General features: G+C 47.1%; 1 protein-coding gene across 7 annotated transcripts in view; it reads right to left on the bottom strand.

The window, feature by feature from the left end:
* The window catches only part of ABCA4 (ATP binding cassette subfamily A member 4), a 138,373-nt gene that overhangs the window by 32,425 nt on the left and 93,499 nt on the right, over positions 1-12,449 (bottom strand). For 5 of the 7 annotated variants that reach the window (XR_014794060.1, XR_014794062.1, XR_014794063.1 and 2 more), the window contains 8 exons: positions 12,265-12,442; positions 8,787-8,902; positions 7,385-7,532; positions 4,441-4,564; positions 3,907-4,036; positions 2,847-2,967; positions 2,075-2,137; positions 960-1,066 (listed from right to left, as the gene is read on the bottom strand). Coding sequence is in view for 3 of the 7 variants with exons in the window: in XM_084873368.1 (XP_084729494.1) it covers positions 960-1,066; positions 2,075-2,137; positions 2,847-2,967; positions 3,907-4,036; positions 4,441-4,564; positions 7,385-7,532; positions 8,787-8,902; positions 12,265-12,442 (987 nt within the window). In the remaining 4 variants the exon portion in view is untranslated. Of the gene's footprint in view, positions 1-959; positions 1,067-2,074; positions 2,968-3,906; positions 4,037-4,440; positions 4,565-7,384; positions 7,533-8,786; positions 8,903-12,264; positions 12,443-12,449 lie in introns of those variants that run through there. The other 2 variants (XR_014794061.1, XM_084873369.1) reach the window with 2 other exon arrangements.

Below are 12,449 nucleotides of genomic sequence, written 5' to 3'. Positions count from 1 at the left end.
TCATGATGAGAATCACCTGGTGGAGTTGTTAAAACACAGATTCCTGAATCCCAACTAAGAAGTGCTAAACTAGAATTTTTGAGAACATATAGGTAAAATTGCATACCTAACTTAGTGCTCTGTATATAACATCTGTGTTAGAGCACTAGTTAAGTATACAATTTTACCTATATGTTCCCAAAAATTCTAGTTTAGCACTTCTTAGTTGGGATTCAGGAATCTGTGTTTTAACAACTCCACCAGGTGATTCTCATCATGAGAGAAGGTTGGGAAACACTGCTCTATCCTGTGTCAGCAGTCTGTTTACTCAAAGCTTATTACGAAGAGCAGAAGGCAACCTCCCGAATCCAAGGGTCCATGCCATTTATCCCTTCATAAAGTTTCCTTGGCCTGGCAAAACCAAGCATCAGCACAGAAATAGCCAATGCAGAATAAGGCCCTGGAAGGCCCTTGAACCCAACCCCATGTAGAAGCTCAGAGAAAGAATGCTGCATACCAGGGTTCTCAACCTGGGGCTCAGGGGTGCTGTTGGACCATAAATGTGCTTTCAGGCCCAGGAAATTCTCCAAAACTCTTTGCAAAAATATGTGGAGGTAGATAATGAGGGACCTGGTGCACTTTTTATAGAAAGTAGGTGCACAAGTTCTTCAAATGCTCAAGGGAGTTCATGACACCAAAAAAGAAAAAAATCCCTAAATTAGTGCATCCAGAACTTTCTGAGAATCCATGCAAAAGAGCAAACTCCTAACAATCACAATCCAATTCCATTTTCCAGAAGGTCTATATTTTGGACATTTTGGACTGTGGTCACTGGAAAGTCCACACTTCTGTACAGATCTTTCAGGCTCTCAGAGTCACCCTCAGATACAGGGTCTGATGCTCACCTTCCCTATGCTGGGACAGGGAATGACCCAGGACATACGAGTGATACCCTGGGACAGGATGAATGAGACACTTACCTCTTGCCTGCCACAGTAGCATCGCCTGAGGTTACTGTGGTGTCCCCAGTGAGCATCTTGAAAGTGGTTGTTTTGCCAGCTCCATTCACTCCCAGGAGGCCAAAGCACTGAGGAGGAACACACACAACTGGCCTCACCCTAGAGCCCGGGGGGGGGGGACTGTTGGGGGGCATTTTAGACCTGTGCTTCCATTAGGAAGCCACTAGCTCCATGTGGTGCACAGTAGTAGAATATACTCCCTCAAATATGCCACTTTGGCATTAGGATGACTTAGAGCTGAAAGCAATTGAAGAGAAGCAGAGATAAGAAAAGCTTTCTGCCCTCCTCCTATTTGCCTAAAAGTAGGACACACATTTACAAGGTGCTTTCCCTCTACTCTCTACCAGTAAAGACAAGTTAATCACTGAAGACAACTTTAGACTCTTACCAGGCTGGAAATGGCACCAGAGGAATCTACATAACACATTTTACTAACCAGCCATTATTTGCCATTAGTTCCCAATATATTTGCCTTCCTACAATCTGCTACCCTGGAAACTCCAAGTCCCTGTCTTTTGTCTTGTCACTTCTCTAAAACTGTGTTGTTCCTTTGCTGAGGTGCTAGATAGGCCTACGTTCTAACCAACTGTTTGCATCATTTGTTCCTCAGGTACATGTGATGCACATGCTAACAAACCTCTTTGTCTTTCTGCTATTAGTCTGTCCTTTGTCAGAGCAATGTATGGAGCCTGAGAACCTCGGAAGGGAGTAGGAAAGAGGATTTTTCCTCCCCCGAAGTGACTACTGAGCACTAAAACCGCTTCTAGTCTGAGCTGGTATGTGCTGTACGTATAAAAGACAGATTCTGAAGACCTAGAATAAAAGAAAAGGACATAAAATACTTCATATGAGTCATATGTTGAAGTCATAATATTTCAGATATATTGGATAAAATAAGTAATTAAGATAAATTTTACCTGTTTTCACCTTTTTCATGTGGCTACTAGAAAATTTAAAATGGCCTATGGTGACTTGTGCTTTTTGTTTGCCTGATAGCTCGGCTTTGGTGGGAAGAGGAGGTGTGCACAGGAGCTGATTCCCGAAGCCCTTTCCGGGGTGACCTGCAGAGTACCCACCTCTCCAGGACGGACTCCTACACACAGCCTGTCCACCGCGGGGCTGGAGGTGCCCGAATAAATCTGCAAGATCAGAGAAACTGGACTGAGGACTGAGAGAGGGTCAGGGCAAGGAAGACAAGACAGAGCAAAGACTAGCTTAGGCGAGAACTACCAACACGAAGAGTTACAGATTAACAAGGGCATTCAGAGAGGAGCTGTGAGCTCTAGGAATTCTGAAATTGAGCCTGTGCAGAAATTGACCAGAGACAGCTTAGTGAGGCTCTGGCTGAGGCCCTGCATCAGTATCCAATATTAATACTATGGAAAATTCAATGGAATTCTATGTTCTTGGAAGACTAGTTAAATACAAAGATGACAAGACCACAAAAAAATTAGAAAAATGAATCACTAGCCCAAGCCAGTTTTTCTCTGTGGATAGAGCACTGGCCTGGGGACTGAAAGGTCTCAGGTTCAATTCTGGTCAAGGGCACATGGCCGGATTTGTGGGCTCAATCTCCGGCCCTGGTCAGAGCATGTGCAGGAGACAATCAATTGATGTGTCTCTCTCACATTGACATTTCTCTCTCTCTCTCTTTGTCTCTCTCCCTCCCTTCCACTATTTCTAAAAATCAATGAAAAAATATACCTGGGTGAGGATAAAAAAGAAAAGAAAAGAAAAACAAATCACTTGCATAGTCATATCGCTTATTCTACAGAAGGCAAGTAACAATGTGGTGCCATCTCGGGGTCTAACTGGCACCTCCAAACTAACACACACCTATTTCCTTACCTTCGTTAGTTCATTTAGACTTAAGATATCATTTTTATTTCCCCCACCAATAATTCTTTGTCTTTCTTCAGCCACATCATCATCTTCATCCACAATGGGCTCCTTTGTGGGCACAGCAATCCTAAAGAAAGGACAGGGGACAGGACTGGGCCGGTGCCCAGCATCCTCAGCACCGTCCTCTTCTTCCTGCCTCTTCCCCCACTTCTGGCCCCAGCCTGGCTCTCTATCCCCTAAGACTTGAATTCACAAAAGGACTCTCAACAGAAGAGATATTAGACAGTAAGGGCAAGTGCTCAGACCCAGAGTCAGCCCTGGGTCTTCAGGGCTGCCTTCTGGAAACCTGAGTGCCCACGTCAGTGTCTGGGGCTGGAGCCTGGGGAAGAACGGCTGGGCTGGGGCACAGTTGGCAGCCATTTCTCTTGGCCAGGGGCACTGTCACTCCTCTCCACATTGATGCTGCCTTTCTCCCTGGCCCTGGCCCTCCTCACACATCTTTAATTGGCAAAGGGGCCTCCTTTGTGTATTGCTGCATAGAGCGGCACTTTGGGTACCCCTTAACCATTATGCTTTGCTATGCTATCATTAAATTTAAAATGAGTATCTGCTCATTAAATGAGGGAATAAATATTAGTGATTGAAACCAATAACATGATATTAAATACTTTAAAGCAGGGGTCTTCAAACTACGGCCCGCGGGCCACATGCTGCCCGCAGAGGAGTCTGATCTGGCCCGCCAGGTTTTTTGGGCAGTGAGCGCAGCCGAAGTGTTACAGTAGGAATTAGTAGTTCATATAGTCCGGCCCTCCAGCTCTCTGAGGGACCGTGATCTGGCCCCCACTTTAAAAAGTTTGAGGACCCCTGCTTTAAAGTTTAGAGTTATTACAAATTCTTTTGTGCTGATTTTAATGTTTTTCTTCTTCTTGTGTTATTCAGAGCAAGCCAGGCTTTGGGAAGGTAAACACCATCATGGTGTGCGGCGCATGAGGAGAAAGGCAGCCATGTGGATGTGAAGCCAAGTCCCCTGGGCATTGGCACCCTCATGGCAGCGGCATGGATGTACCATCGGGTGAAGAAGAAGTGGTGCTGGATGAGGAGGGTCAGGAGGAAGTACACCACCCCTTCTGCCGCCATGGCAACCAGATTCTTCCCAATGAGGTCCCATTGGAACGGATTTGGAGAGTTCTTCTCACCTGGGGACAGAGACCACCGGAAAGCGACAGGAATTAAGCCCACTCTGCTGCCCTAGCTTTCCCTAAAGACCTAGTTTCAACACTCGGCTCAGCTAGACCAGCCCTTATGCAAGGAATCAAGCAAGAGCCGAACACAAGTCTCATCCTGACTTCTCAAGTCAGAGTAGGGAAGAGTTGAGCCTGTCCTCCACCCCTCCTGTGGCTCCTCAGGAAACAGGCTTCCTGGCCCCGATCTCTTCTAGGCAGCAGGACTACCCGGACGATCAGGTGTCTAACCGTTCTCCCACCTCCCCCCTGCCCCATCGCACCCATCCTCCCCAGCCTAGGCTGGACAGGAACTCCTGCTTCAGCCCTCCCGCCTCAAAGGATCCAGGGCCATGCTCTCCTGGCCTGCTGACACCCACCAAACCGGGCATAGACGTCTGTCACAGCCTGGCTCAGCGCCAGGTCAATGAGGCCCCGGCCCAGGCAGAAGTGGGGGAAGATAATGAGCAGCTTCCTCAGCAGGGCATTGAACCTGAGCAGCGTCTGAAACACAGCAAAGCAGGGCAGTCAGGAATAGGACCAAGCCCACGTGCCCTCCTGAGCAGGGTGGCCTGGGGAAGGACTGCAGATGGAGGGGCCAGGCAGCCAGACTGTCCGCAGGAGGGGTTTGTTGAGCAGACAGGAAAATACGGAAACACTCACAGGAGGTATCTCCTGGGGAGCCTCACAGGCAGCCCTTGGGGAGCTCACTGTGGACTCAGTTTGAAATTACACACAGGCCTCCATGGCATTTGCTAGCAGGAGAGGCAGCGGCTGGGAATGTGGCCCAGGCTCTCGCCTTTGGTACAACTGTGAGCCATCTCACGTCCCCGGGGACTGAGGCTCTCTCACCTGCTCTGTCGTAGCCCAGCTTAGACCAAAGGGAAGAGGGTCCTGGGAGCATCTCCCTGCTCTGCCTCTCCGCTCCCACAGGACAGCGATGGGCTGTGTGCAGATGCCACCAGCGCTAGAGAAGGCCAAGACTCTCTGGTGTCTGCGTTGAGTTGGGGGACTTGTTTCCAGGTGATCAGATTGTGCCTGCTGCCTCAGCCTCTGAGTGTGAGCAGAGTCTCCCCCAAGTAGGCAGAGGGGACACGGAGGAGGTGAGGCTGAAGAGGCCACTACTGCCCACTTGCCTGGCCGGTACCTACGGCACAGCCTCCTTCCTCTCCAGCCTCCCCCTGAGAGGCACTCTGCTCTTTGGCCTGTGGGCTTTTGCACTTGCAGCTTCTGTTAACCATCACTATCAGCAGGAAAGAATGCCCTCTTCACAAAGCTGGCTCCAAGAACCCCTCCTCTCATCAGCCTTTCCAGATTCCCATGGTAAAACACCTACTCCTCACTCATACTTTCCACATTGCCAGGGTTAATTGTCTTTTTACCGGCCTACTTTCTCCCTAGTCAGTGGTCCCTAGAGGACAGAGATTGGATTCTAACCATTTGGTATCTTTCCTGAATAAGCTCATAATAGGCACTTTATTTATTTGTTAAATGGGCTAATAAAATTCTACTCATCCCAGGCCAGGCTCCAATGGAATTTCCTCCACAAAGACTCTCCTGGGCCTTTGCAACCCAGCTTTTTTGGGTCCAACCTGACCTGTAGCATTTTATCTGTCTCGTCCCTTCGATGCTCTGTCATATGGAGTGGTGTGTCCTGAGGTTTGTTCCAGTTCCTTAGTTGGTGTGCAGGTCACTGCCTGACTGGAAGGGGAGTTCCTGGGGGCAGTGTGAGGGGTTGCACTTATTCATATCAGCACAGCCACTGTACGGTGTTCACTTCGTTGACACCTCTTGACTGAGTAGGGACAGCAGCTGCTGGGACCTGGGGAGTCTCCTCTGGGATACTGGATATTTCTGCAGCATCTGTTTGATAATTTGTGTGACAGCAACCAACTTTTATGCAGGGGAGGAGGGTGCACTCAAAAAAGGTTGGCTAAATTAGTGCATTGGCAGGAGGGAGGGAGAATATTCTGAATGGCTTTAAGCTTACCATTTAATTATTCTGAAGTAACACTCTCTCTTAAGACTTACTGGGCTGTGAGCCCGTGACAAAAACAGCTCTGAAGAACAGCCTTTTCAGCCTGCCAGGGTGCTCTGGCAGGAAGAGGGACTTGGGGGAAGAAGGTCTGGAGGTGGATTTGTGTTCCCATCCACCTTCTTTTTGGGGTCTGACTGTAACATGGTAAATACTTTTTACCAGTCATGGGATAGAAGTGGGGTGGGGGGTGGGTTGTTCCTTGCTTAGTGGCCACAGAAAGCCTGGCAGGGTTTGGGAAAGAGTGACTGTCAGGAAGCCAGGAGCTGGGTGGTTAGTGTAGATTTGCCTTGTGTTCTTCCAAGGGCCCAGAAGCAGGAGTGGGGCCAGGGGCCAGGGGCCAGGGGCCAGGAGCTGCAGGACAGCAGAACAGATGCACTGGTGCCCACCCTCTGAATTGCAGAGACCTAATGAGGGAAGGAAATGAATGACTAGACAGGCCAGCATGTTCCCAGGGCAGCATGGCCAGGGCTCAGACACAGCAGGCTGGGAGCGGAAGTGTGGAGCAAAGACAGCCCTGCAGCTGCTACCATTGTGTTTAGGATTTAGTCTGAGGAACCGGAACAAATCTCCGGACTCACCACTCCATATAACAGCTCTTTTGGGGTGAAGAGAAATCTGGGGATTGTGGATAACTGGACTTTTCAGGCCATAAATGACTCATTCAGCGCCATAAATTCCTAACCCTCATCCTCAGAATTAGTTTTCATGTAAAATAGCATATATTCCTGTTAAAACTTGCGTAGGAAAGTGGAGAAAGACTATATATGTATTTGCTTATATGTCTCCAGAATAGATACAAATCTCCAATGAAAGGTAGCTTCTAGAGAAGGGAACCAGGTGATTGCAAAACAGGAGCAGGAAGGAGACATTTCATTGCATGCCTTTTCACACCTTTTAGATGTTGAAATCACATAAATGCTATGTGTGTGTGTAAACTTTAACACCGAAGTCCTCAAGAAAACCATCTTAAAGGAGTTAGAAGGATCATGAAAGGTCATTTATAGCTTGAGAATGAGCTCAGAAAACCATGACACCAGAGCACACACATGAATAAAGAGCTTAAAGAAGAAAAGAAGGAAGGAAGCAAGGAAAGAAGGAAGGAAAGAAGGAAGGAAGGGAGGAAGGAAAGAAAAAAGGAAGGAAGGAAAGAAGGAAGGAAGGAAGGAGAAGAAGAAACATTCATTTATTCACTGACTTGTCCAGACACAGTGCCTGCCATGGCTCTACTTGACCATCACATACTCTCCTCTAGTCATCAAACAAGGAGCCAAGAAAGTCGCACTCACCTGATTATTCTCAAATAATTCCAAGATGAAGGTGATGGCACTGCTGTTGATGCCGATGAACAGATTAGCACAAGACAAGGCCACATAGGCTGTGCTGGGGACATCGAACAGGAAGGATGCTGGGTACATCATGGGGATGACTGCCCATCTGTGTGAAATGACACAACTCGGTGGACAGAGTGCTCATTTCCACTCCATCTGCTATATCCCAAGTGTATGCATTCCCCTCACACAGGAAGTGATATGTTTGAACTGGTGAGAGTCCCAAGAAGACCAAAGAGATACTCCACCCTTGGTCTTTGTTCCTCATCCTGGGGTTGAGATAACAATGCCTTAGTAACAAAGGAGATAGTAATTGTGAATGTACATAAATTATAAAGCCTTGTACAATGCATGGAGCACTGTCTTCCCTCAATGCTTCTCACTCAAGTCTGGATCAGCAAAGCTGAGCTGAAACCCCAACAGGCTCATTTTCACAGTTCACTGCAGCTGATGTGCCAGTCATGCTAGTTCCTGAATTCTTTTTCAATAGAGATAAATGGAGACCGTTGCTTTAGTAAGACTCTAGTGACCCACATAGGAAGGGCCAGGTATCATTATCTTCACTTTACAGATAAGAAAACTGAGGCCTTGCCCTGACTGGTTTGGCTCAGTGGATAGAGCGTCGGTCTGTGGACTGAAGGGTCCCAACTTCGATTCTGGTCATAGGGCATGTGGCTCGGTTGCGGGCACATCCCCAAGTGGGGGGTGTTGCAGGAGGCACCTGGTCGATGCTTCTCTCTCATCAATGTTTCTAGCTCTCTATCCCTTTCCCTTCCTCTCTGTAAAAAAATCAATAAAATATATTTTTTTTTTAAAAAGAAAGAAAGAAAAAGAAAACTGAGGCCTTGATGAGGCGTATTACTTGTCCACCATACACATGTAGTAAGTGGTAAGCCTCGACATAAAGCTGCACACTTTGCTTTAATTCCACTGAATTTAATCTCTGTGACATCCTCTGACCCTGGCTCAGGAACAGCTTTTCAGCCAGAGTCTTCTACTGTGTGTACCTAACCCTTGGCCGGGACAGATGGAGACACTGGGATGTTCGGATTGGCTTTTGATGAATCAGAATCACAGCTGGGTGAAAAACGGAGGAGTGACTGAGTCCCAGATTTTGGCTAGGCCACTGTTTGAATGGGAGAAGATTCAGGCCATGTGAGGTGAGTAGATCCAGCCTCAGGAACACCTCCACGTATGGAGTCAGACACAGAGGCCAGGCAGGGTTGAGGTCAGGATGAAGAGTCTGCTGGGGGCCAAAAGCTAACCTTGCCACCAGAAACCCCAGGTTCTACTTGGAAATCATGCCTTCCCTACCCCAGCTTCCTTTGGAGAGCATTAACGAATGCCCTGAACAACTCACCCGTACAGCATGAGCAGCGCAACAAGGGCAGGAAGATTGTTCGGAGAAGCGTAGGCTTTCTTCTGAAACCCGACAAAGATGCCCACCACCAGGGCCGCACTCACAGCATAATTCATCTTGGAGAGAGAAGAGGAGAGCAAGATGCTTTCCCTCTCTGGACCTCTGTTTCCTGTCGGCCAAATGAGGGCTGAGGGCCGGGCAGCTTATCTAGCACATATGGTCTGGGATTCTGATTCTATTGGTCTAAACAGCTCTTGGTTAGCATATGTTAAGCTGTTTCTAGTCCTCCTACCCCACCCCACCTCCCTGTGCAGGGGACCTTTCGTCTGCATATTTTACAAAATTCTACCTGATTTCTCATTCTCTCTTTCTAGTTCAGGGGTCCTCAAACTTTTTAAAGTGGGGGCCAGATCACGGTCCCTCAGAGAGCTGGAGGGCCGGACTATATGAACTACTAATTCCTACTGTAACACCTCGGCTGCGCTCACTGCCCAAAAAACCTGGCGGGCCGGATCAGACTCCTCTGCGGGCCGCATGTGGCCCACGGGCCGTAGTTTGAAGACCCCTGTTCTAGTTGACCATGAAGTTCTATCAATTCTACTTTCTAAGTATGTCTCCAGAATTCAGAAAAAAACTTAATATATAGTCCTTGGTCTCATTAAGCTCAAATAAATACATTTTTTTTTTTTATCACTTTCTCCCATCTCTTTCCTTCCTGCACAATTCAGTACTAAAGACATTAGAATGGACAGGGCAAGTTGGGCAGCCACAGTGAGGTTAGGAGTGAAGTCAGAACAGGATGAGAACCTGAGAAGGGTGTCTCACAGTGTGTGTGAGCCCCAGGGGGTGAGGAGGGTATTGACTTGGTGTGGGGTGTTAGAGCCAGAGCAGAATGAGGAGAACCTACCTCCACGTGGGGTCAGCTGGAGCAGGAAGAGGAAAGTGTCCACACAGAGGAGAGGATGGTGGGAGAGATGGGGAATTATGACATGCTGGTGCATTGCTCAGGTAGGTAAATGAGTTGGGGATGACAGAAGCTGGTGTCTCACTCTTGAGGAAGGGAGTTACAAATATGGAAAGTGGAAAGCCATAGTGAGCCAATGGGGTTGGTTTGACTAGAGGTTTTGGTGAGCCCTCAGTGTTTGGCGTATAAGTAGGTAAATAGAGATGTAAATGGTTTTTATCTATGTATTTGCTTATATATCTCCCCTAGTTCTCTCCACTGAAATGGAGAGATGAAAAAAAAAAAAATCCTGGGACCACTGAGACCCCAGTAGCATAGAACCCACCTAGCTCCAAGATCTTGATTTTGAGAGTTGTTTTCATGGAAAGGAACCAGGGGTCTTTGAGGACACAGTTGATTCCAAGTAGGGCTGGGCAAAGTGGAGGACGAACCTGGAACACCTTGCGGTGCCAGAGAGCATGGAGTTGCTCAAAGACAATGGGGGACAAAGCCAAAGGAGGCAGCTCCATCGGGCTCCCACTGGCCAAACTGGGAATAATATGAGCAGCTAGGTAAATAATAATGCTATCCAATTATAACCCATGAACCGACATGGAAAGATGACTTCATATAGTTACAAGTAAATAAGTAAATAATGAATGAATTGGAAGTTTGATAACAGTATATTTACACAGCTTTAAAATACCTCTTCCCAAATTTCTTGCTAATTATAAAAAGAAAAAGATTAACTTTACAGTGAAGAACTTGGCAGACACCATCTTCATCAAGGGACCACTGTCAGTAGTAGGACAAATTGAGAGCAGCAGCCACTTGATAGGATGCAGTGAGAAGACAGCATCCCTTGTAATGCTGCTGGTGTGACCTGCATCTGACCACGAGGAAACATAGGGCCAATCCCGATTCTATTCCGTATTCTAGCTCTCCTTCAGACATCTCTGTAGCCAGGTACATGCATGGTCAGCTCCAAGTATAAATTCTGTTCCTTGTCTTTTTTAAAAAAAAAAAAACCACATAAATATGTTTTTATTGATTTTAGAGAGGGAAGAAAGGAGAGGGAGAGAAATAGAAACATCGGTCATCTGCCTCCTGCACATCGCCTGCTAGGGATCAAGCCCATAATCCGGCCTTGTGCTCTAACAGGGATTTACACTGGTGACCTCTTGGTTCCTGGGTCAGTGCTCAACCATTTAGCCACACTGGCCAAGCTGTTCTTTGTCTTAAAAAAAAAAAAAAAGTAGAGTAAAAAAACTGGCTCATTAATAACTTTTCAGTGCAGGCGTGCCTAGCTCTTTTCATGTTCAAAGCACAAGGCAGAGGTGGGGCTTGTAAGTGATGTTTTTGTCCACAGTGAGGCTTGTAGAATCTGACTTCCTCCCCATGTGTTCAGGAGTGTTTTTTAATGCAGACAGAAAACAGAGGAAAGAATAGAGGTATTATTAATAACTTCTGATTTTGTATTGTTAAGTGACATCCTGCTTAATATGTCGAGTAAGATAAATTATGTCTCTAGGAACCCTTACTAAAAGCCGTGCTGGAGAGGGATGTTTGTGTTGGTTCTCATCATGATGTACCTTATCATCACATGAAGTGGGGATCACGTTAGTCTTAGAATGTTGAGATAAAACAAAGAATCTCATTTCCCAAGACATCCAGAATACCTGGAGTTGGTGTCACAATAATCTCTCCTATCTTATAACTAGTCTTTGCTGCCAATCAGCTTTGACCCTGTGGTCTGTCATAAAGCCCCTGATGCTGACCCCTCCCTGCCTCCTCCAATACTGGGGTGCGAAGAGTGCTAGTCTGCTGTTGATTTGCTAAAAAAAACTTCTCTTCATTTTCCCTAACTTGGTGGCTAAACTGATATAGTGAAGGTCTGGCTGCTTTGGAAAATCAAAATAAGGCCAATGGATAGGATGCCAGGTTTAGCAAACAAAAATATAGGATGCCTAGTTAAATTTGAGTTTCAGAAAAACAATACATAACAATACATTTTTTTAGTGTAACTATGACCCATGCAATATTTGGGGGTGAAACATACTTACCCTAAAAATTAATTGTTTACCTGAAATTCAAACTTAACTGTGTGTCCTATATTTATCTGGTGATTTCTGCCATAGGAGAAATTCTATCCTTACCCCTTTGGGGTGGGGCAGGATTTAAGAAGAGGATGTGGGGTGAAGGTCTGCTTGGTATTACTTCTTCAGCCAGATATTCTCAGAAAGGCCAGCCTCATGGAGTGCCGTAATTATTGGATGGGTCAGAGGCTCCTGAGGCAGGGCCCACAGAGCCCCCACTCAGCAGTTGTTAAACTGAGCCCTACATCGATCCCTCACTTGCCATTCCTAGTTCTGTGCCTTTCTAAGAAGTCAACAGGCAGCAGACACACAAGGCCTTGGCATAGCAGTCCCGGCAGTGGGAGAGCATCACCCTACTGCGACCCTCAGTCAGAGCAGACACCAGTGCCCACCCCTCAGGCCAGTAGAGGTGAGAGAGGCACCGTGACCTGACACTTACAATGTCCCAGAGGAAGTTGGTCAGCCAGTAAGTGGTGGGGCTCACTCCACTGACAAACTGCAGGTGCTTGGCTTTGTTCACTCTCTCCTGGATCAAGTAAAGGACAAAGCTGGCTGGGATGAAGGACATGGCAAAAATAACGCAGATAGCAACCACAGCATCCACAGCAGCAGTCAGCCTGTAGC

Source organism: Pipistrellus hanaki (assembly GCF_964339955.1).
Source record: "Pipistrellus hanaki genome assembly, chromosome: 2".
Taxonomy (NCBI): Eukaryota; Metazoa; Chordata; class Mammalia; order Chiroptera; family Vespertilionidae; genus Pipistrellus; species Pipistrellus hanaki.
Note: the sequence above shows the minus strand (reverse complement) of the source record. Positions and strands in the feature narration are given on the sequence as shown.